The sequence below is a fragment of the Panulirus ornatus genome, chromosome 22 (genome assembly GCF_036320965.1).
Source record: "Panulirus ornatus isolate Po-2019 chromosome 22, ASM3632096v1, whole genome shotgun sequence".
In the NCBI taxonomy this organism is placed as follows: domain Eukaryota; kingdom Metazoa; phylum Arthropoda; class Malacostraca; order Decapoda; family Palinuridae; genus Panulirus; species Panulirus ornatus.
The window spans coordinates 9,860,448-9,884,256 of NC_092245.1; the positions used below are offsets into that span (position 1 = coordinate 9,860,448).

The following is a 23,809-nucleotide window of genomic DNA, read 5'->3' on the forward strand; positions in this document are numbered from 1 at the left end:
CACACAAAATCTTTTTCACTCCATCTTTCCACCTCCAATTTGGTCTCCCTCTTCTCCTCGTTCCCTCCACCTCCGACACATATATCCTCTTGGTCAATCTTTCCTCACTCATTCTCTCCATGTGCCCAAACCATTTTAAAACACTCTCTTCTGCTCTCTCAACCACGCTCTTTTTATTTCCACACATCTCTCTTACCCTTACGTTACTTGCTCGATCAAACCACCTCACACCACACATTGTCCTCAAACATCTCATTTCCAGCACATCCATCCTCCTGCGCACAACTCTATCCATAGCCCATGCCTCGCAACCATACAACATTGTTGGAACTACTATTCCTTCAAACATACCCATTTTTGCTTTCCGGGATAATGTTCTCGACTTCCACACATTTTTCAAGGCTCCCAAAATTTTCGCCCCCTCCCCCACCCTATGATCCACTTCCGCTTCCATGGTTCCATCCGCTGACAGATCCACTCCCAGATATCTAAAACACTTCACTTCCTCCAGTTTTTCACCATTCAAACTCACCTCCCAATTGACTTGACCCTCAGCCCTACTGTACCTAATAACCTTGCTCTTATTCACATTTACTCTTAACTTTCTTCTTCCACACACTTTACCATATTGGTTCTCAGTGAATGTAGGTTTGCGGCAGGGGTGTGTGATGTCTCCATGGTTGTTTAATTTGTTTATGTATGGGGTTGTTAGGGAGGTGAATGCAAGAGTTTTGGAAAGAGGGGCAAGTATGAAGTCTGTTGGGGATGAGAGAGCTTGGGAAGTGAGTCAGTTGTTGTTCGCTGATGATACAGCGCTGGTGGCTGATTCATGTGAGAAACTGCAGAAGCTGGTGACTGTGTTTGGAAAAGTGTGTGGAAGAAGAAAGTTAAGAGTAAATGTGAATAAGAGCAAGGTTTTTAGGTACAGTAGGGTTGAGGGTCAAGTCAATTGGGAGGTGAGTTTGAATGGAGAAAAACTGGAGGAAGTGAAGTGTTTTAGATATCTGGGAGTGGATCTGGCAGCGGATGGAACCATGGAAGCGGAAGTGGATCATAGGGTGGGGGAGGGGGCGAAAATTCTGGGAGCCTTGAAGAATGTGTGGAAGTCGAGAACATTATCTCGGAAAGCAAAAATGGGTATGTTTGAAGGAATAGTGGTTCCAACAATGTTGTATGGTTGCGAGGCGTGGACTATGGATAGAGTTGTGCGCAGGAGGATGGATGTGCTGGAAATGAGATGTTTGAGGACAATGTGTGGTGTGAGGTGGTTTGATCGAGTGAGTAACGTAAGGGTAAGAGAGATGTGTGGAAATAAAAAGAGCGTGGTTGAGAGAGCAGAAGAGGGTGTTTTGAAGTGGTTTGGGCACATGGAGAGGATGAGTGAGGAAAGATTGACCAAGAGGATATATGTGTCGGAGGTGGAGGGAACAAGGAGAAGAGGGAGACCAAATTGGAATTGGAAAGATGGAGTGAAAAAGATTTTGTGTGATCGGGGCCTGAACATGCAGGAGGGTGAAAGGAGGGCAAGGAATAGAGTGAATTGGAGCGATGTGGTATACCGGGGTTGACGTGCTGTCAGTGGATTGAAGCAGGGCATGTGAAGCGTCTGGGGTAAACCATGGAAAGCTGTGTAGGTATGTATATTTGCGTGTGTGGACGTATGTATATACATGTGTATGGGGGGGGGGCCATTTCTTTCGTCTGTTTCCTTGCGCTACCTCGCAAACGCGGGAGACAGCGACAAAGTATAATAAAAAATAATAATAATATATATACATGTACATAATTCATACTATCTGCCCTTGCGCTACCTCGCAAACGCGGGAGACAGCGACAAAGTATAATAAATAAAAAATAATATATATATATATATATATATATATATATATATATATATATATATATATATATATATTTGGATGGTATTGCAGTGGAATTAATTAAAAAAGGGGGTGACTGTATTGTTGACTGGTTGGTAAGGTTATTTAATGTATGTATGACTCATGGTGAGGTGCCTGAGGATTGGCGGAATGCGTGCATAGTTCCATTGTACAAAGGCAAAGGGGATAAGAGTGAGTGCTCAAATTACAGAGGTATAAGTTTGTTGAGTATTCCTGGCAAATTGTATGGGAGGGTATTGATTGAGAGGGTGAAGGCATGTACAGAGCATCAGATTGGGGAAGAGCAGTGTGGTTTCAGAAGTGGTAGAGGATGTGTGGATCAGGTGTTTGCTTTGAAGAATGTATGTGAGAAATACTTAGAAAAGCAAATGGATTTGTATGTAGCATTTATGGATCTGGAGAAGGCATATGATAGAGTTGATAGAGATGCTCTGTGGAAGGTATTAAGAATATATGGTGTGGGAGGCAAGTTGTTAGAAGCAGTGTAAAGTTTTTATCGAGGATGTAAGGCATGTGTACGTGTAGGAAGAGAGGAAAGTGATTGGTTCTCAGTGAATGTAGGTTTGCGGCAGGGGTGTGTGATGTCTCCATGGTTGTTTAATTTGTTTATGGATGGGGTTGTTAGGGAGGTGAATGCAAGAGTTTTGGAAAGAGGGGCAAGGATGAAGTCTGTTGGGGATGAGAGAGCTTGGGAAGTGAGTCAGTTGTTGTTTGCTGATGATACAGCGCTGGTGGCTGATTCATGTGAGAAACTGCAGAAGCTGGTGACTGAGTTTGGTAAAGTGTGTGAAAGAAGAAAGTTAGGAGTAAATGTGAATAAGAGCAAGGTTATTAGGTACAGTAGGGTCCAGTCAACTGGGAGGTGAGTTTGAATGGAGAAAAACTGGAGGAAGTGAAGTGTTTTAGATATCTGGGAGTGGATCTGGCAGCGGATGGAACCATGGAAGCGGAAGTGGATCATAGGGTGGGGGAGGGGGCGAAAATTCTGGGAGCCTTGAAGAATGTGTGGAAGTCGAGAACATTATCTCGGAAAGCAAAAATGGGTATGTTTGAAGGAATAGTAGTTCCAACAATGTTGTATGGTTGCGAGGCATGGACTATGGATAGAGTTGTGCTCAGGAGGATGGATGTGCTGAAAATGAGATGTTTGAGGACAATGTGTGGTGTGAGGTGGTTTGATCGAGTAAGTAACGTAAGGGTAAGAGAGATGTGTGGAAATAAAAAGAGCGTGGTTGAGAGAGCAGAAGAGGGTGTTTTGAAATGGTTTGGTCACATGGAGAGAATGAGTGAGGAAAGATTGACCAAGAGGATATATGTGTCGGAGGTGGAGGGAACGAGGAGAAGAGGGAGACCAAATTGGAGGTGGAAAGATGGAGTGAAAAAGATTTTGTGTGATCGGGGCCTGAACATGCAGGAGGGTGAAAGGAGGGCAAGGAATAGAGTGAATTGGAGCGATGTGGTATACTGGGGTTGACGTGCTGTCAGTGGATTGAATCAAGGCATGTGAAGCGTCTGGGGTAAACCATGGAAAGCTGTGTAGGTATGTATATTTGCGTGAAGTCAGGGGTTAGTGAGAGGACAAGAGCAAGGGAAGGAGTAGCAATACTCCTGAAACAGGAGTTGTGGGAGTATGTGATAGAATGTAAGAAAGTAAATTCTCGATTAATATGGGTAAAATTGAAAGTTGATGGAGAGAGGTGGGTGATTATTGGTGCATATGCACCTGGGCATGAGAAGAAAGATCATGAGAGGCAAGTGTTTTGGGAGCAGCTAAATGAGTGTGTTAGCGGTTTTGATGCACGAGACCGGGTTATAGTGATGGGTGATTTGAATGCAAAGGTGAGTAATGTGGCAGTTGAGGGAATAATTGGTATGCATGGGGTGTTCAGTGTTGTAAATGGAAATGGTGAAGAGCTTGTAGATTTATGTGCTGAAAAAGGACTGATGATTGGGAATACCTGGTTTAAAAAGCGAGATATACATAAGTATACTTATGTAAGTAGGAGAGATGGCCAGAGAGCGTTATTGGATTACGTGTTAATTGACAGGCGTGCGAAAGAGAGACTTTTGGATGTCAATGTACTGAGAGGTGCAACTGGAGGGATGTCTGATCATTATCTTGTGGAGGCTAAGGTGAAGATTAGTATGGGTTTTCAGAAAAGAAGAGTGAATGTTGGGGTGAAGAAGGTGGTGAGAGTAAGTGAGCTTGGGAAGGAGACCTGTGTGAAGAAGTATCAGGAGAGACTGTGTACAGAATGGAAAAAGGTGAGAACAATGGAAGTAAGGGGAGTGGGGGAGGAATGGGATGTATTTAGGGAATCAGTGATGGATTGCGCAAAAGATGCTTGTGGCATGAGAAGAGTGGGAGGTGGGCTGTTTAGAAAGGGTAGTGAGTGGTGGGATGAAGAAGTAAGAGTATTAGTGAAAGAGAAGAGAGAGGCATTTGGACGATTTTTGCAGGGAAAAAATGCAATTGAGTGGGAGAAGTATAAAAGAAAGAGACAGGAGGTCAAGAGAAAGGTGCAAGAGGTGAAAAAAAGGGCAAATGAGAGTTGGGGTGAGAGACTATCAGTAAATTTTAGGGAGAATAAAAAGATGTTCTGGAAGGAGGTAAATAGGGTGCGTAAGACAAGGGAGCAAATGGGAACTTCAGTGAAGGGCGTAAATGGGGAGGTGATAACAAGTAGTGGTGATGTGAGAAGGAGATGGAATGAGTATTTTGAAGGTTTGTTGAATGTGTCTGATGACAGAGTGGCAGATATAGGATGTTTGGGTCGAGGTGGTGTGCAAAGTGAGAGGGTTAGGGAAAATGATTTGGTAAACAGAGAAGAGGTAGTAAAAGCTTTGCGGAAGATGAAAGCCGGCAAGGCAGCAGGTTTGGATGGTATTGCAGTGGAATTTATTAAAAAAGGGGGTGACTGTATTGTTGACTGGTTGGTAAGGTTATTTAATGTATGTATGACTCATGGTGAGGTGCCTGAGGATTGGCGGAATGCGTGCATAGTGCCATTGTACAAAGGCAAAGGGGATAAGAGTGAGTGCTCAAATTACAGAGGTATAAGTTTGTTGAGTATTCCTGGTAAATTATATGGGAGAGTATTGATTGAGAGGGTGAAGGCATGTACAGAGCATCAGATTGGGGAAGAGCAGTGTGGTTTCAGAAGTGGTAGAGGATGTGTGGATCAGGTGTTTGCTTTGAAGAATGTATGTGAGAAATACTTAGAAAAGCAAATGGATTTGTATGTAGCATTTATGGATCTGGAGAAGGCATATGATAGAGTTGATAGAGATGCTCTGTGGAAGGTATTAAGAATATATGGTGTGGGAGGCAAGTTGTTAGAAGCAGTGAAAAGTTTTTATCGAGGATGTAAGGCATGTGTACGTGTAGGAAGAGAGGAAAGTGATTGTTCTCAGTGAATGTTGGTTTGCGGCAGGGTGTGTGATGTCTCCATGGTTGTTTAATTTGTTTATGGATGGGGTTGTTAGGGAGGTAAATGCAAGAGTCTTGGAAAGAGGGGCAAGTATGAAGTCTGTTGGGGATGAGAGAGCTTGGAAGTGAGTCAGTTGTTGTTCGCTGATGTATATATATATAAATATATATATAATATATATATATATATATATTATATATATATATAATATATAATAATATTATATATGGAGGTGAAAGATGGAGTGAAAAAGAATTTGTGTGATCGGGGCGGCTGAACATCGAAGGTGAAAGGCGTGCAAGGAAAGAGTGAATTGGACGATGTGGTTATACCGGCTCAATGTGCTGTCAATGGATTGAACCAGGGCATGTGAAGCGTCTGGGTAAACCATGGAAAGTCCTGTGGAGCCTGGATGTGGAAAGGGAGCTGTTGTTTCGGTGCATTATACAAGACAGCTAGAGACGGACGCTTCACATGCCTTGATTCAATCCACTGACAGCACGTCAACCCCTGTATACCACATCGCTCCAATTCACTCTATTCCTTGCCCTCCTTTCACCCTCCTGCATGTTCAGGCCCCGATCACACAAAATCTTTTTCACTCCATCTTTCCACCTCCAATTTGGTCTCCCTCTTCTCCTCGTTCCCTCCACCTCCGACACATATATCCTCTTGGTCAATCTTTCCTCACTCATTCTCTCCATGTGCCCAAACCATTTTAAAACACTCTCTTCTGCTCTCTCAACCACGCTCTTTTTATTTCCACACATCTCTCTTACCCTTACGTTACTTACTCGATCAAACCACCTCACACCACACATTGTCCTCAAACATCTCATTTCCAGCACATCCATCCTCCTGCGCACAACTCTATCCATAGCCCACGCCTCGCAACCATACAACATTGTTGGAACTACTATTCCTTCAAACATACCCATTTTTGCTTTCCGGGATAATGTTCTCGACTTCCACACATTTTTCAAGGCTCCCAAAATTTTCGCCCCCTCCCCCACCCTATGATCCACTTCCGCTTCCATGGTTCCATCCGCTGACAGATCCACTCCCAGATATCTAAAACACTTCACTTCCTCCAGTTTTTCACCATTCAAACTCACCTCCCAATTGACTTGACCCTCAGCCCTACTGTACCTAATAACCTTGCTCTTATTCACATTTACTCTTAACTTTCTTCTTCCACACACTTTACCATATTGGTTCTCAGTGAATGTAGGTTTGTGGCAGGGGTGTGTGATGTCTCCATGGTTGTTTAATTTGTTTATGGATGGGGTTGTTAGGGAGGTAAATGCAAGAGTTTTGGAAAGAGGGGCAAGTATGAAGTCTGTTGGGGATGAGAGAGCTTGGGAAGTGAGTCAGTTGTTGTTCGCTGATGATACAGCGCTGGTGGCTGATTCATGTGAGAAACTGCAGAAGCTGGTGACTGTGTTTGGAAAAGTGTGTGGAAGAAGAAAGTTAAGAGTAAATGTGAATAAGAGCAAGGTTTTTAGGTACAGTAGGGTTGAGGGTCAAGTCAATTGGGAGGTGAGTTTGAATGGAGAAAAACTGGAGGAAGTGAAGTGTTTTAGATATCTGGGAGTGGATCTGGCAGCGGATGGAACCATGGAAGCGGAAGTGGATCATAGGGTGGGGGAGGGGGCGAAAATTCTGGGAGCCTTGAAGAATGTGTGGAAGTCGAGAACATTATCTCGGAAAGCAAAAATGGGTATGTTTGAAGGAATAGTGGTTCCAACAATGTTGTATGGTTGCGAGGCGTGGACTATGGATAGAGTTGTGCGCAGGAGGATGGATGTGCTGGAAATGAGATGTTTGAGGACAATGTGTGGTGTGAGGTGGTTTGATCGAGTGAGTAACGTAAGGGTAAGAGAGATGTGTGGAAATAAAAAGAGCGTGGTTGAGAGAGCAGAAGAGGGTGTTTTGAAGTGGTTTGGGCACATGGAGAGGATGAGTGAGGAAAGATTGACCAAGAGGATATATGTGTCGGAGGTGGAGGGAACAAGGAGAAGAGGGAGACCAAATTGGAGGTGGAAAGATGGAGTGAAAAAGATTTTGTGTGATCGGGGCCTGAACATGCAGGAGGGTGAAAGGAGGGCAAGGAATAGAGTGAATTGGAGCGATGTGGTATACCGGGGTTGACGTGCTGTCAGTGGATTGAAGCAGGGCATGTGAAGCGTCTGGGGTAAACCATGGAAAGCTGTGTAGGTATGTATATTTGCGTGTGTGGACGTATGTATATACATGTGTATGGGGGGGGGGGCCATTTCTTTCGTCTGTTTCCTTGCGCTACCTCGCAAACGCGGGAGACAGCGACAAAGTATAATAAAAAATAATAATAATATATATACATGTACATAATTCATACTATCTGCCCTTGCGCTACCTCGCAAACGCGGGAGACAGCGACAAAGTATAATAAATAAAAAATAATATATATATATATATATATATATATATATATATATATATATATATATATATATATATATATATATATATATATATATATATATATATATATATATATTTGGATGGTATTGCAGTGGAATTAATTAAAAAAGGGGGTGACTGTATTGTTGACTGGTTGGTAAGGTTATTTAATGTATGTATGACTCATGGTGAGGTGCCTGAGGATTGGCGGAATGCGTGCATAGTTCCATTGTACAAAGGCAAAGGGGATAAGAGTGAGTGCTCAAATTACAGAGGTATAAGTTTGTTGAGTATTCCTGGCAAATTGTATGGGAGGGTATTGATTGAGAGGGTGAAGGCATGTACAGAGCATCAGATTGGGGAAGAGCAGTGTGGTTTCAGAAGTGGTAGAGGATGTGTGGATCAGGTGTTTGCTTTGAAGAATGTATGTGAGAAATACTTAGAAAAGCAAATGGATTTGTATGTAGCATTTATGGATCTGGAGAAGGCATATGATAGAGTTGATAGAGATGCTCTGTGGAAGGTATTAAGAATATATGGTGTGGGAGGCAAGTTGTTAGAAGCAGTGTAAAGTTTTTATCGAGGATGTAAGGCATGTGTACGTGTAGGAAGAGAGGAAAGTGATTGGTTCTCAGTGAATGTAGGTTTGCGGCAGGGGTGTGTGATGTCTCCATGGTTGTTTAATTTGTTTATGGATGGGGTTGTTAGGGAGGTGAATGCAAGAGTTTTGGAAAGAGGGGCAAGGATGAAGTCTGTTGGGGATGAGAGAGCTTGGGAAGTGAGTCAGTTGTTGTTTGCTGATGATACAGCGCTGGTGGCTGATTCATGTGAGAAACTGCAGAAGCTGGTGACTGAGTTTGGTAAAGTGTGTGAAAGAAGAAAGTTAGGAGTAAATGTGAATAAGAGCAAGGTTATTAGGTACAGTAGGGTCCAGTCAACTGGGAGGTGAGTTTGAATGGAGAAAAACTGGAGGAAGTGAAGTGTTTTAGATATCTGGGAGTGGATCTGGCAGCGGATGGAACCATGGAAGCGGAAGTGGATCATAGGGTGGGGGAGGGGGCGAAAATTCTGGGAGCCTTGAAGAATGTGTGGAAGTCGAGAACATTATCTCGGAAAGCAAAAATGGGTATGTTTGAAGGAATAGTAGTTCCAACAATGTTGTATGGTTGCGAGGCATGGACTATGGATAGAGTTGTGCTCAGGAGGATGGATGTGCTGAAAATGAGATGTTTGAGGACAATGTGTGGTGTGAGGTGGTTTGATCGAGTAAGTAACGTAAGGGTAAGAGAGATGTGTGGAAATAAAAAGAGCGTGGTTGAGAGAGCAGAAGAGGGTGTTTTGAAATGGTTTGGTCACATGGAGAGAATGAGTGAGGAAAGATTGACCAAGAGGATATATGTGTCGGAGGTGGAGGGAACGAGGAGAAGAGGGAGACCAAATTGGAGGTGGAAAGATGGAGTGAAAAAGATTTTGTGTGATCGGGGCCTGAACATGCAGGAGGGTGAAAGGAGGGCAAGGAATAGAGTGAATTGGAGCGATGTGGTATACTGGGGTTGACGTGCTGTCAGTGGATTGAATCAAGGCATGTGAAGCGTCTGGGGTAAACCATGGAAAGCTGTGTAGGTATGTATATTTGCGTGAAGTCAGGGGTTAGTGAGAGGACAAGAGCAAGGGAAGGAGTAGCAATACTCCTGAAACAGGAGTTGTGGGAGTATGTGATAGAATGTAAGAAAGTAAATTCTCGATTAATATGGGTAAAATTGAAAGTTGATGGAGAGAGGTGGGTGATTATTGGTGCATATGCACCTGGGCATGAGAAGAAAGATCATGAGAGGCAAGTGTTTTGGGAGCAGCTAAATGAGTGTGTTAGCGGTTTTGATGCACGAGACCGGGTTATAGTGATGGGTGATTTGAATGCAAAGGTGAGTAATGTGGCAGTTGAGGGAATAATTGGTATGCATGGGGTGTTCAGTGTTGTAAATGGAAATGGTGAAGAGCTTGTAGATTTATGTGCTGAAAAAGGACTGATGATTGGGAATACCTGGTTTAAAAAGCGAGATATACATAAGTATACTTATGTAAGTAGGAGAGATGGCCAGAGAGCGTTATTGGATTACGTGTTAATTGACAGGCGTGCGAAAGAGAGACTTTTGGATGTCAATGTACTGAGAGGTGCAACTGGAGGGATGTCTGATCATTATCTTGTGGAGGCTAAGGTGAAGATTAGTATGGGTTTTCAGAAAAGAAGAGTGAATGTTGGGGTGAAGAAGGTGGTGAGAGTAAGTGAGCTTGGGAAGGAGACCTGTGTGAAGAAGTATCAGGAGAGACTGTGTACAGAATGGAAAAAGGTGAGAACAATGGAAGTAAGGGGAGTGGGGGAGGAATGGGATGTATTTAGGGAATCAGTGATGGATTGCGCAAAAGATGCTTGTGGCATGAGAAGAGTGGGAGGTGGGCTGTTTAGAAAGGGTAGTGAGTGGTGGGATGAAGAAGTAAGAGTATTAGTGAAAGAGAAGAGAGAGGCATTTGGACGATTTTTGCAGGGAAAAAATGCAATTGAGTGGGAGAAGTATAAAAGAAAGAGACAGGAGGTCAAGAGAAAGGTGCAAGAGGTGAAAAAAAGGGCAAATGAGAGTTGGGGTGAGAGACTATCAGTAAATTTTAGGGAGAATAAAAAGATGTTCTGGAAGGAGGTAAATAGGGTGCGTAAGACAAGGGAGCAAATGGGAACTTCAGTGAAGGGCGTAAATGGGGAGGTGATAACAAGTAGTGGTGATGTGAGAAGGAGATGGAGTGAGTATTTTGAAGGTTTGTTGAATGTGTCTGATGACAGAGTGGCAGATATAGGATGTTTGGGTCGAGGTGGTGTGCAAAGTGAGAGGGTTAGGGAAAATGATTTGGTAAACAGAGAAGAGGTAGTAAAAGCTTTGCGGAAGATGAAAGCCGGCAAGGCAGCAGGTTTGGATGGTATTGCAGTGGAATTTATTAAAAAAGGGGGTGACTGTATTGTTGACTGGTTGGTAAGGTTATTTAATGTATGTATGACTCATGGTGAGGTGCCTGAGGATTGGCGGAATGCGTGCATAGTGCCATTGTACAAAGGCAAAGGGGATAAGAGTGAGTGCTCAAATTACAGAGGTATAAGTTTGTTGAGTATTCCTGGTAAATTATATGGGAGAGTATTGATTGAGAGGGTGAAGGCATGTACAGAGCATCAGATTGGGGAAGAGCAGTGTGGTTTCAGAAGTGGTAGAGGATGTGTGGATCAGGTGTTTGCTTTGAAGAATGTATGTGAGAAATACTTAGAAAAGCAAATGGATTTGTATGTAGCATTTATGGATCTGGAGAAGGCATATGATAGAGTTGATAGAGATGCTCTGTGGAAGGTATTAAGAATATATGGTGTGGGAGGCAAGTTGTTAGAAGCAGTGAAAAGTTTTTATCGAGGATGTAAGGCATGTGTACGTGTAGGAAGAGAGGAAAGTGATTGGTTCTCAGTGAATGTTGGTTTGCGGCAGGGGTGTGTGATGTCTCCATGGTTGTTTAATTTGTTTATGGATGGGGTTGTTAGGGAGGTAAATGCAAGAGTCTTGGAAAGAGGGGCAAGTATGAAGTCTGTTGGGGATGAGAGAGCTTGGGAAGTGAGTCAGTTGTTGTTCGCTGATGATATATATATATATATATATATATATATATATATATATATATATATATATATATATATATATATATATATATATATGGAGGTGGAAAGATGGAGTGAAAAAGATTTTGAGTGATCGGGGCCTGAACATGCAGAAGGTGAAAGGCGTGCAAGGAATAGAGTGAATTGGAACGATGTGGTATACCGGGCTCAATGTGCTGTCAATGGATTGAACCAGGGCATGTGAAGCGTCTGGGGTAAACCATGGAAAGTCCTGTGGAGCCTGGATGTGGAAAGGGAGCTGTTGTTTCGGTGCATTATACAAGACAGCTAGAGACTGAGTGTGAACGAATGTGGCCTTTGTTGTCTTTTCCTAGAGCTACCTTGCGCACATGTGGGGGGTGGGGGTTGTATTTCATGTGTGACGGGGTGGCGATGGGAATGAATAAAGGCAGACAGTATGAATTATGTACATGTGTATATATGTATATATCTGTGTGAGTATGTATATGTTGAGATGTATAGGTATGTACATTTGCGTGTGTCGACGTGTATGTATATACGTGAGTATGTGGGTGGGTTGGGCCATTCTTTCATCTGTTTCCTTGTGCTACCTCACTAACGCGGGACACAGCAACAAAAGTAAAATAAAAATAAATATATACATATATTTATCTATTTATCATACTTTGTCGCTCTCTCCCGCAACAGCAAGGTAGCGCAAGGAAACAGACGAAAGAATGGCCCAACCCACCCATATACACATGTATATACATACACGTCCACACACGCATATATACATACCTATACATTTCAATGAATACATATATAGGGGATAGGGGAGAAAGAATACTTCCCATGCATTTCTCACGTGTCGTAGGTGACTAAAGGGGATGGGAGAGGGGGGCTAGAAACCCTCCCCTCCTTGTATTTTAACTTTCTAAAAGGGGAAACAGAAGAAGGAGTCATGTGAGGAGTGCTCATCCTCATCGAAGGCTCAGATTGGAGTGTCTAAATGTATGTGAATGTAACCAAGATGAAAAAAAAGGAGAGATAGGTAGTATGTTTGAGGAAAGGAACCTGAATGTTTTGGCTCTGAGTGAAATGAAGCTCAAGGGTAAACGGAAAGAGTGGTTTGGGAATGTCTTGGGAGTAAAGTCAGGGGTTGGTGAGAGGATGAGAGCAAGGGAAGGAGTAGCACTACTCCTGAAACAGGAGTGGTGGGAGTATATGATGGAATGTAAGAAAGTAAACTTTACATTGATACGGGTAAAACTGGAAGTGGATGGAGAGAGATGGGTGATTATTAGTGTATATGCACCTGGGCATGAGAAGAAAGATCATGAGAGGCAAGTGTTTTGGGAGCAGAACGAGTGAGTGTGTTAGTAGTTTTGATGCACGAGACTGGGTTATAGTGATGGATGATTTGAATGCAAAGGTGAGTAATGTGGCAGTTGAGGGAATAACTGGTGTACATGGGATGTTCAGTGCTGTAAATGGAAATGGTGAAGAGCTTGTTGATTTATGTGCTGAAAAAGGACTGGTGATTGGGAATGCCTGGTTTAAAAAGAGAGATAACCATAAGTATATGTATGTAAGTAGGAGAGATGGCCAGAGAGCATTATTGGATTACGTGTTAATTGATAGGCGCACAAAAGAGAGACTTTTGGATGTTAATGTGCTAAGAGGTGCAACTGGAGGGATGTCTACTCATCATCTTGTGGAGGTGAAAGTGAATATTTGTAGAGGTTTTCAGAAAAGAAGAGAGAATGTTGGGGTGAAGAGAGTGGTGAGAGTAAGTGAGCTCGGGAAGGAGACTTGTTTTTTGAAGTACCAGAAGAGACTGAGTACAGAATGGAAAAAGGTGAGAACAAAGGACATAAGGGGAGTGGGGGAGGAATGGAATGTATTTAGGGAAGCAGTGATGGCTTGTGTAAAAGATGCTTGTGGCATGAGAAGTATGGGAGGTGGGCAGATTAGAAAGGGTAGCAAGTGGTGGGATGAAGAAGTAAGATTATTAGTGAAAGAGAAGAGAGAGGCATTTAGATGATTTTTGCAGGGAAATAATGCAAATGATTGGGAGATGCATAAAAGAAAGAGGCAGGTCAAGAGACGGTGCAAGAGGTGAAAAAGAGGGCAAATGAGAGTTGGGGTGAGAGAGTATCATTAAATTTTAGGGAGAATAAAAAGATATTTTGGAAGGAGGTAAAGTGCATAAGACAAGGGAACAAATGGGAACATCAGTGAAGTGGGCAAATGGGGAGGTGATAACAAGTAATGATGATGTGAGAAGGAGATGAAGTGAGTATTTTGAAGATTTGTTGAATGTGTTTGATGATAGAGTGGCAGATATAGGGTGTTTTGTTCGAGGTGGTGTGCAAAGTGAGAGGGTTAGGGAGAATGATTTGGTAAAAAGGGAAGAGGTAGTAAAAGCTTTGCGGAAGATGAAAGCCGGCAAGGCAGTGGGTTTGGATGGTATTGCAGTGGAATTTATTAACGTATGTATGACTCATGGTGAAGTGCCTGAGGATTGGCGGAATGCTTGCATAGTGCCACTGTACAAAGGCAAAGAGGATAAAAGTGAGTGCTCAAATTACAGAGGTATAAGTTTGTTGAGTATATATATATATATATATATATATAAAATAAAACAGTACCTCTCAATGAATTGATAAGATGATCTAGAACAGGGCAGACATCGGGGATGAGTTGCGCTATTCTTGTTGTTGTTGTTATTGTTGTGACGGAAGTAGTATGGCCGATCATGGCCCTTTATAAATGTATGGCAATGGCTAGGCAGTAGGATAAGCTCTTCCACCTGAAAATTAATTTATACAAAATTGAAAAGGTACTGCAACAATTCTCCAAGAAACATATTCAAATTACAAAGTATTCTTGAAGAAACAAACTAATAAATCTACAATTCAATGTCATTAACACTAGTTCCATTTACACGAGATGAATCAAGAGACACAGGCATGCATCTCTTCTAAGGGGATCAAAGGGTTCACCAGCATACACCTCATCTGGGAGGATGAAAGGCACATAGGCATGCACTTCTTGTGTAGGGAACAAGGGCACACTGGACTGCACCTCTTGTGGGAGGGTCAAGGGCATACAATTGTGGGTTAATATGGAACACAAATTAATGTATTTTGGCAGGTGGTAAATCACTTACCAAAAGATATTCAGCAATAACATTATCAAAATATACATGATAAATGCACACAAAAAAAAGTTTCCTGATGGCTGGAAACCTCCTCCTTTTAATCTAATTTCTAAAAGTTGGAATAGAAGGGGCCAAGTGAGGCATACTCATCCTCGCTAGGCTGTCTAAATGTGGGTGCATGTAAACAAGGTAGGATTTCTAAATTTGTGGATGCAAACAGACTGAGATGTCTAGATGTGTATGGATGTAAACAAGATGGGAAGAAGTGAAAGACAGGTAGTATGAGGAGAGCAACCTAGATGTTCCAGCTCTTTAAGTTACACAAGTATTCACCAGAAATAAAGATGTGGTAGCACTGCAGCTGAAGGAGGATATGTAGGAATGTGTGAAAGAGTGTAAGGAAGTGAGCCCCAAACTGATGTGTGTAAAAATGAAAGCAGACTGCAAGAGTTGGGTGATTACAAGAGCTTATGCACTTGGAAACAAGAGGGATAAGGAACAGAGGTAAGTTTTTGGTGAGGAGCTGAGTAAATGTGATAGCAGTTTGATACAAGGAATTGAGTATTTGTGAAGGGTGAATTGACTGCAAAAGTGGATAATGTGGCAGTTCAGGGTATAACTGGGGGCAAGGGGGACCTGATGTTGTGAATAAAAATGGTGAGCAGCTTAAGGAATTGTGTGCTGAAACACGACTGGTGACTGGGGGTACCAGAGTTAAGTAGGGATTATGTACCAATTGATAAGAGGGTAAAGGATAAACTCTTGAACATGAATGTGTTGAGAGTGGCAGCTGATGAGATGTCTGATCATTACTGGTGTAGGCAAGTGTGAAAGTTTGGAGTTTTTAGGAGAGGAAATGATATGGAAGAGAAAAGGGAAATGAAAGTGCATGAGCTTGTATAAGAGGTTTATGAAAAGAGATACCAGGAGAGATTGAGAGTGCAAGGGCAGACATTGAGAGTAAGTGAAGATAGGGAGTGAGTGAGGAGTGGAAGGTATTCAAAGAACTGCACATATGTGTGAGTGAAACATGTGGCATGCAAAAGAAGGGAACAGGTGAGAAATGGTAGTGAGAAGCAGGATAAAGAGTTGCTAGTAAAGAAAAAAGAGATTGATGGAATGCATGTACAGTGCCACTGTATAAAGTTAAGGGGGTTATAGGTGAATGTTCAAATTATAGAGGTAAAAGTTTGTTAAGTGTACCAGGTAAGCTGTATGGGATAGTAGTGACAGAGAGGGTGAGGGCATGTACAAAGCAGCAGACTGGGAAGGAACAATGTGATTTCAGAAGTGGCAGTGGATGTGAGGATCAGGGGCCATATGCAGAAAACTTCTTAGAATGCTTAAGTATGCTTAAACCCAAAGAATTTTACTTAACTTTAAGAATTTTGCTAAGCATGTTTCTGAAAGCTGCCCTACGCTTAAGTATTTGCTTAACAGACAACAAATATTTTGACCCAAGCTACATTTCATACTTCTTAAATCTTATGCTTAAGTTTTGCTAAGCATCATGCTTAGACCTTTTCTGTGTGGCACTTTAGTCACTTGCTCAGCAAAGCATAAAAATAAGCAGAAATCTAGGAATATTTCTGCATACAGCCCCAGGTGTTTTGTTTTAAAAGAATGTGTGCGAGAAACACTTAGAGAAAGAGAAAGATTTGCATGCTGAATTAATGGATCTGGAGAAAACATATGACAGGGTTGATAGAAGTGCCTTGTGGAAGGTCTTAAGACATGGCATGGAAGAAAAGCTGCTAGAAGCAGAGATGTTTTCATCTAGGGTGTACGGAATCTGTATGAAAAAAAAAAAGGAAAATGAGTGGTTCTAAAAGATGGTGCGCAGTAGGGGTGTGTGATGTCACCATAGCTGTTTAATTTGTCATGGATGGGGTGGCGAGGGAAGTAAATTCGAGAGTCATGGAAAGAGGGGCACATACGCGGCCCATACAGAATGAGAGGAACAAGGAAGTGAGTCAGCTGTTGTTTGCTGATGATACACTGGTGGCAGATTCTAGTGAAAAACTAAAAAAGTTGGTGTATGAGTTTAGAAAAGTGTGTTAAAGGAGGAAGTCAAGAGTAAATGTGAACCAAGCAAAGTTATTAGGTTTAACAGGCTGAGACAGACTGCTGAGGATGTGAGTTTGTATGAAGAAAAACTGGAGGAAATGAAATGTTACAAATACCTAGGAGTGGACATGGCAGCAAACAAAACCATGGAAGTGGAAAGTCATAGGTTGGGTGAGGGAGTGGAGGTTCAGGAGCACTGAAGAATGTGTAGAAAGAGTGACTGTCATCAGAAAGGGCAAAAATAGGTAGGAAAGCATAGCAGTTCCGACAATATTACATGGATGCGAGACACTGGCTTTAAATAAAGCTAAATAGATACTAAATAAGCTCTACATAACCTGAACAAAGCCTAGGGGGGTATATTTTGTGAAAATGTGCACAAAGCACAAGGACCTAGGAATTTTTTTTTTATGTTAGCTGAGATGGCATGGACAACTGAGGCCCAAATCAAGACCATATCATTCCTGGTGCTACCTCACTGAAGCATGGGGTAGCGATGCTGTTTCCAGTAGGGCGGGGTAGTGCCAGGAATGGATGAAGGCAAGCAAGTATGAATATGTATGTGTATATATGTATATACATGTATATGTGCGTGTATGGGCGCTTATGTATATATTTCATTACTATATATTCATTTTGCTTTGTCGCTGTCTCCCGCATTAGTGAGGTAGCGCAAGGAAACAGACGAAAGAAAGGCCCAACCCACCCACATACACATGTATATACACACACGTCCACACACGCAAATATACAGACCTATACATCTCAACGTATAAATATACATACACACACAGACATATACATATATACACATGTACACACATGTATTCATTTTGTCTGCCTTTATTCATTCCCATCGCCACCCCACCACACATGAAAAAACAACCACCTCCCCCCTGCATGTGCGTGAGTAGCGCTAGGAAAAGACAACAAAGGCCACATTCGTTCACACTCAGTCTCTAGCTGTCATGTAATAATGCACCGAAACCACAGCTTATGTATATATGAGTGGATGGGCCATTCTTTGTCTGTTTCCTGGTGCTGCCTCATTGATTAGGGAGACAGCGATCAAGTACAATAAATAAATAAATATATCTTATCTATACTTCTCATACATAATTGCTGTTTCCTGCATCCCAGATATTAAAAAGATTTAACTTCCTGCAATTTTTCTCCATTCAAACTCACACCCCAACAATCTTGCCCTGCAACCCTGCTGAACCTAACAACCTTGCTTTCATTCACATTAATTTTCAACTTTCTCCTTTCACACACTTCCAAACTTAGTCACCAACTTCTCCAGTTTCTCACTCAAATCTGCCACAAGTCCTGTATCACTAACAAAAAAAACTGACTTCACTTCCCAGGCCCTCTCATCCCCTACAGAACTAATACTTGCCACTCTCTCCAAAACTCTCACATTTACCTCCAACACCCCATCCATGAACAAATTAACAACCATGGTGACATCATACTCCTCTGTCACAAACCAACCTTCACTTGGAACCATTCTCTCTCATATCTTCCTACTCGTACACAAGCCTTACACCCTTTACAAAAACTTCACACTGCTTCAGGCAGCTTACTTCTCACACCATATATCTTTGAGACCTTCCACAAGGCATTTTCATCAACCCTATCATATGCCTTCTCCAGAACCATCAATGCCACATACAAGTCCACCTGTTTCTCTAAATATTTCTCACATATTCTAAAATATTTTTCCTTAGTAAATATATTACATAAAGGAAATGCCTTTATATGTAAACAAACAAGCACTACCAAATGCTGCAATCATCTTCTGTAACTTGGGGATGTCATAAATAGTCGTTATGCCAACAGTGAAGTCTTTTGCAAGTGCCACCTTGGCTCAAGAGTAGTTAGTCTAATGCACAACTCCATCTTCTTTTTCAGGCTTAAAACGTTCCCCTCGCACTCATGCAAGATAGATGGCTTCAAGGGGCTGTCAAGCAATCGCTGACGATGCCTGAAAGGGGCCACTGTCCACAACAGTAAGCAAGGGTGCACAAAATATACAAATGTGCAAGACCAGCACACAATAATGCACAAGAAAGCACATGGGAGACATTAAACAAATTACCAGCACCACAAAACACCTGGTGGTGAGTACACTAACTGCTGCAGTGCAGAGCTTGCAAGATTTGAAATATCTTTACACGTCTTTTATAATCTTAAAAATTTCAGATACTCCAGTGTTGTCAACTGAAACTGAAAAATATATGTTGGTTTGAACTTTTTGCTCTCAAATTAGAAGCAAAGTTTTACTGTACTTTAGGACACTGTGGGCATCCTTCCAGTTCTAGTGGCTAGATTTTGATGAAAGGGGTATTCCACAGATTTCTCACACTGTGAACACTTGGCAGAAAGTGGTTTTACTCCACAATATCCCACCAATTCAAATACCTGACCATAGTGCTGAGACTTCACCTTGAGTGAGAAGGATATACAGGTAAATCAACAATTCATATCAAATCTAAAGAGTGAGAAATCTATTGGTACCATCAGTTAAAATGCATGAATCTAAATTCTGAAAAACTAGCAGAATAAAAACAGAATACAGAAAAACTGGGGAAAATACATCTGCAACAGTATGGTATACAAAGCCTACTATAAAATGAATTGTGTTAATTAGGCATAGTATTGGATTTAATGTTGTGACCCCTGGTGACTTCAAAGAATAAAAACGGTAGCATCACATCAAAATGGACACTGTAAATCAAAACAAAAAATACAAAGAGAAGTTTTTGCTCCCAAAGCTGGCTGCTTATGTGCCTGAACCACTTGCTCGACCACGCAATACTTGGCAAGCTGCTGTGTTACATGATTATTGTGTGGCCATCAGCAACTCAATTATGGGCCGCTTAGATACCTGCTTCTTTACCCTCACATTGAAGCTTTGGAACTCTCTACCTTCTCATGTATTTCCCAGTAACTGACCTGGCACATTTCAAAAGACAGGTTTTTCACTTTCTTCAAAATTTGTAAATACTTTCCCTTTTCTTTTCTTTTTCTGTTTCATACTTCTCTCTATATTTCAATTAAGGCCCGGCCTTGATGTGGACTTTTGTCCATGAACGAAGCTTTCAACTTAAAAAAAATAAGTGTTAATGGAAATATAAATTTCATTAGTCAACTTGGTCTCCTATGGTATCATACATGTATTTAGCTGACCCTCCAGCACTCCTCTTCTGATTTAAGTGCTTTCTTGTCATATTTTGGTGTTTAGGGATAACAAATCATGACTGATATAGACTCAGTAGAATACTGGACATAAAGATATTTCTTGACTGCAAGGTTATATGAGGTTTTGTATGTTCTCATGATTTCTTTTTTACAGAATAACATACTTTTACATCAATTAATCCTACAGTTTCCCATATTTACTAGCAAAATCTTGTTCAATATAATTCAGTACAAGAGATAAGATAGATCAGTCCTCTGCAGTTATTACTGAAATTACAACAAAAATATATCAAGCCCCTAAAACATAAGTAGCATTTTCCACAGTTAGTTTTGATACAGAGCTAAAAAACAGAGTTTTACTAACTTTTGTCACAAACACAGAACTGGGAAAAATTGGGTAGCAACAGCTAAAACAGGATAAAAGTTTATTTCAACTCTGTATCACTATTATCTTTGGATACACTAAATGATTTTGTTCTGCACTTCTCATGTAATGTTTAAGGGATACAATGACACTTAAGGAGCACATATGAACATTATACTCTTACTGAACAATATAAATCCATTCACTGTAGATGGAGTGTAACACCATGGTACTTCTTTTCATTCACTGTTCCTGGGGTGTATATATGTTATCAATTATTGAACTGGTCACTTCTGACACAAGATGAAATACAGTGGGTTCCTACAAAATGATGCTTTACAAGGTGACATTCAAGAATTAAGGTACAAATTACAAGGTGACATTCAAGAATTAAGGTACAAATTTGTAAAATGACACTTAGTCCTAACAATACAAATACTGAACATTTTTTCAGTTATAATGCCTACTATAATGATTTTAAAGCATTATAATATAAGATTCTTATCGTATTCCAGCCACTAATGGTCAACTTACGAAGGACATAAAAGTGATATCTACCTACCTTGATAACGTTACAATATGTAACATAAAGGCCACATAAAGGGATAGGGGAGAAAGAATACTTCCCACGCATTCCTCACGTGTTGTAGAAGGCGACTAAAGGGGACGGGAGCGGGGGACTAGAAACCCTCCACTCCTCGTATTTCAACTTTCTAAAAAGGGGAAACAGAAGAAGGAGTCAGGCGGGGAGTGCTCATCCTCCTCGAAGGCTCAGATTGGGGTGTCTAAATGTGTGTGGATGTAACCACGATGAGAAAAAAGGAGAGATAGGTAGTATGTTTGAGGAAAGGAACCTGGATGTTTTGGCTCTGAGTGAAACGAAGCTCAAGGGTAAAGGGGAAGAGTGGTTTGGGAATGTCTTGGGAGTAAAGTCAGGGGTTAGTGAGAAGACAAGAGCAAGGGAAGGAGTTGCACTAGTCATGAAACAGGAGTGGTGAGAGTATGCGATAGAGTGTAAGAAAGTAACCTCTAGATTGATATGGGTAAAACTGAAAGTTGATGGAGAGAGATGGGTGATTATTGGTGCATATGCACCTGGGCATGAGAAGAAAGATCATGAGAGGCAAGTGTTTTGGGAGCAGTTGAATGAGTGTGTTAGTGGTTTTGATGCACGAGACCGGGTTATAGTGATGGGTGATTTGAATGCAAAGGTGAGTAATGTGGCAGTTGAGGGAATAATTGGTATACATGGGATGTTCAGTGTTGTAACTGGAAATGGTGAAGAGCTTGTAGATTTATGTGCTGAAAAAGGACTGGTGATTGGGAATACCTGGTTTAAAAAGAGAGAGATACATAAGTATACATATGTAAGTAGGGGGAGATGGCCAGAGAGCATTATTGGATTACGTGTTAATTGATAGGAGCGCGAAAGAGAGACTTTTGGATGTTAATGTGCTGAGAGGTGCAACTGGAGGGATGTCTGATCATTATCTTGTAGAAGCGAAGGTGAAGATTTGTAGAGGTTTTCAGAAAAGAAGAGAGAATGTTGGGGTGAAGAGAGTGGTGAGTGTAAGTGAGCTTGGGAAGGAGACTTGTGTGAGGAAGTACCAGGAGAGACTGAGTACAGAATGGAAAAAGGTGAGAACAAAGGAGGTAAGGAGAGGGGGGAAGGAATGGGATGCATTTAGGGAAGCAGTGATGGCTTGCGTAAAAGATGCTTGTGGCATGAGAAGCGTGGGAGGTGGGCAGATTAGAAAGGGTAGTGAGTGGTGGGATGAAGAAGTAAGATTATTAGTGAAAGAGAAGAGAGAGGCATTTGGATGATTTTTGCAGGGAAATAATGCATATGACTGGGAGATGTATAAAAGAAAGAAGCAGGATGTCAAGGTAAAGGTGCAAGAGGTGAAAAAGAGGGCAAATGAGAGTTAGGGTGAGAGAGTATCATTAAATTTTAGGGAGAATAAAAAGATGTTTTGGAAGGAGGTAAATAAAGTGCATAAGACAAGGGAACAAATGGGAACTTCAGTGAAGGGGGCTAATGGGGAGGTGATAACAAGAAGTGGTGATGTGAGAAGGAGGTGGAGTGAGTATTTTGAAGGTTTGTTGAATGTGTTAGATGATAGAGTGGAAGATATACGGAGTTTTGGTCGAGGTGGTGTGCTACGTGAGAGGGTTAGGGAAAATGATTTGGTAAACAGAGAAGAGGTAGTAAAAGCTTTGCGGAAGATGAAGGCCAGCAAGGCAGCGGGTTTGGATGGTATTGCAGTGGAATTTATTAAAAAAGGGGGTGACTGTATTGTTGACTGGTTGGTAAGGTTATTTAATGTATGTATGATTCATGGTGAGGTGCCTGAGGATTGGCGGAATGCTTGCATAGTGCCATTGTACAAAGGCAAAGGGGACAAAGGTGAGTGCTTAAATTATGGAGGTATAAGTTTGTTGAGTATTCCTGGGAAATTATATGGGAGGGTATTGATTGAGAGGGTGAAGGCATGTAGAGAGCATCAGATTGGGGAAGAGCAGTGTGGTTTCAGAAGTGGTAGAGGATGTGTGGATCAGGTGTTTGCTTTGAGGAATGTATGAGAGAAATACTTAGAAAAGCAAATGGATTTGTATGTAGCATTTATGGATCTGAAGAAGGCATATGATAGAGTCGATAGAGATACTCTGTGGAAGGTATTAAGAATATATGGTGTGAGAGGCAAGTTGTTAGTAGCAGTAAAAAGTTTTTATCGAGGATGTAAGGCATATGTACGTGTAGGAAGAGAGGAAAGTGATTGGTTCTCAGTGAATGTAGGTTTGCGGCAGGGGTGTGTGATGTCTTCATGGTTGTTTAATTTGTTTATGGATGGGGTTGTTAGGGAGGTGAATGCAAGAGTTTTGGAAAGAGGGGCAAGTAGGCAGTCTGTTGTGGATGAGAGAGCTTGGGAAGTGAGTCAGTTGTTGTTCGCTGATGATACAGCGCTGGTGGCTGATTCATGTGAGAAACTGCAGAAGCTGGTGACTGAGTTTGGTAAAGTGTGTGAAAGAAGAAAGTTGCGAGTAAATGTGAATAAGAGCAAGGTTATTAGGTACAGTAGGGTTGAGGGTCAAGTCAATTGGGAGGTAAGTTTGAATGGAGAAAAACTGGAGGAAGTGAAGTGTTTTAGATAGCTGGGAGTGGATTTGGCAACGGATGGAACCATGGAAGCGGAAGTGAATCATAGGGTAGGGGAAGGGCGAAAATTCTGGGAGCATTGAAGAATGTGTAAGTCGAGAACATTATCTCGGAAAGCAAAAATGGGTATGTTTGAAGGAATTGTGGTTCCAACAATGTTGTATGGTTGCGAGGCGTGGGCTATGGATAGAGTTGTGCGCAGGAGGGTGGATGTGCTGGAAATGAGATGTTTGAGGACAATATGTGGTGTGAGGTGGTTTGATCGAGTAAGTAATAATAGGGTAAGAGAGATGTGTGGTAATAAAAAGAGCGTGGCTGAGAGAGCAGAAGAGGGTCTTTTGAAATGGTTTGGTCACATGGAGAGAATGAGGGAGGAAAGATTGACAAAGAGGATATATGTGTCAGAGGTGGAGGGAACGAGGAGAAGTGGG

The 23,809-nt window shown here is 41.7% G+C and overlaps 1 protein-coding gene across 5 annotated transcripts in view; it reads right to left on the bottom strand.

Moving 5' to 3' along the window:
• LOC139756527 (F-box only protein 33) overlaps positions 1-23,809 on the bottom strand; it is a 97,615-nt gene that overhangs the window by 68,241 nt on the left and 5,565 nt on the right. For 4 of the 5 annotated variants that reach the window (XR_011714373.1, XM_071676012.1, XM_071676010.1 and 1 more), the window contains exon 2: positions 14,075-14,235. Coding sequence is in view for 4 of the 5 variants with exons in the window: in XM_071676012.1 (XP_071532113.1) it covers positions 14,075-14,235 (161 nt within the window). In the remaining variant the exon portion in view is untranslated. Of the gene's footprint in view, positions 1-14,074; positions 14,236-20,783; positions 20,935-23,809 lie in introns of all 5 variants that reach the window. The other variant, XM_071676013.1, reaches the window with a different exon arrangement.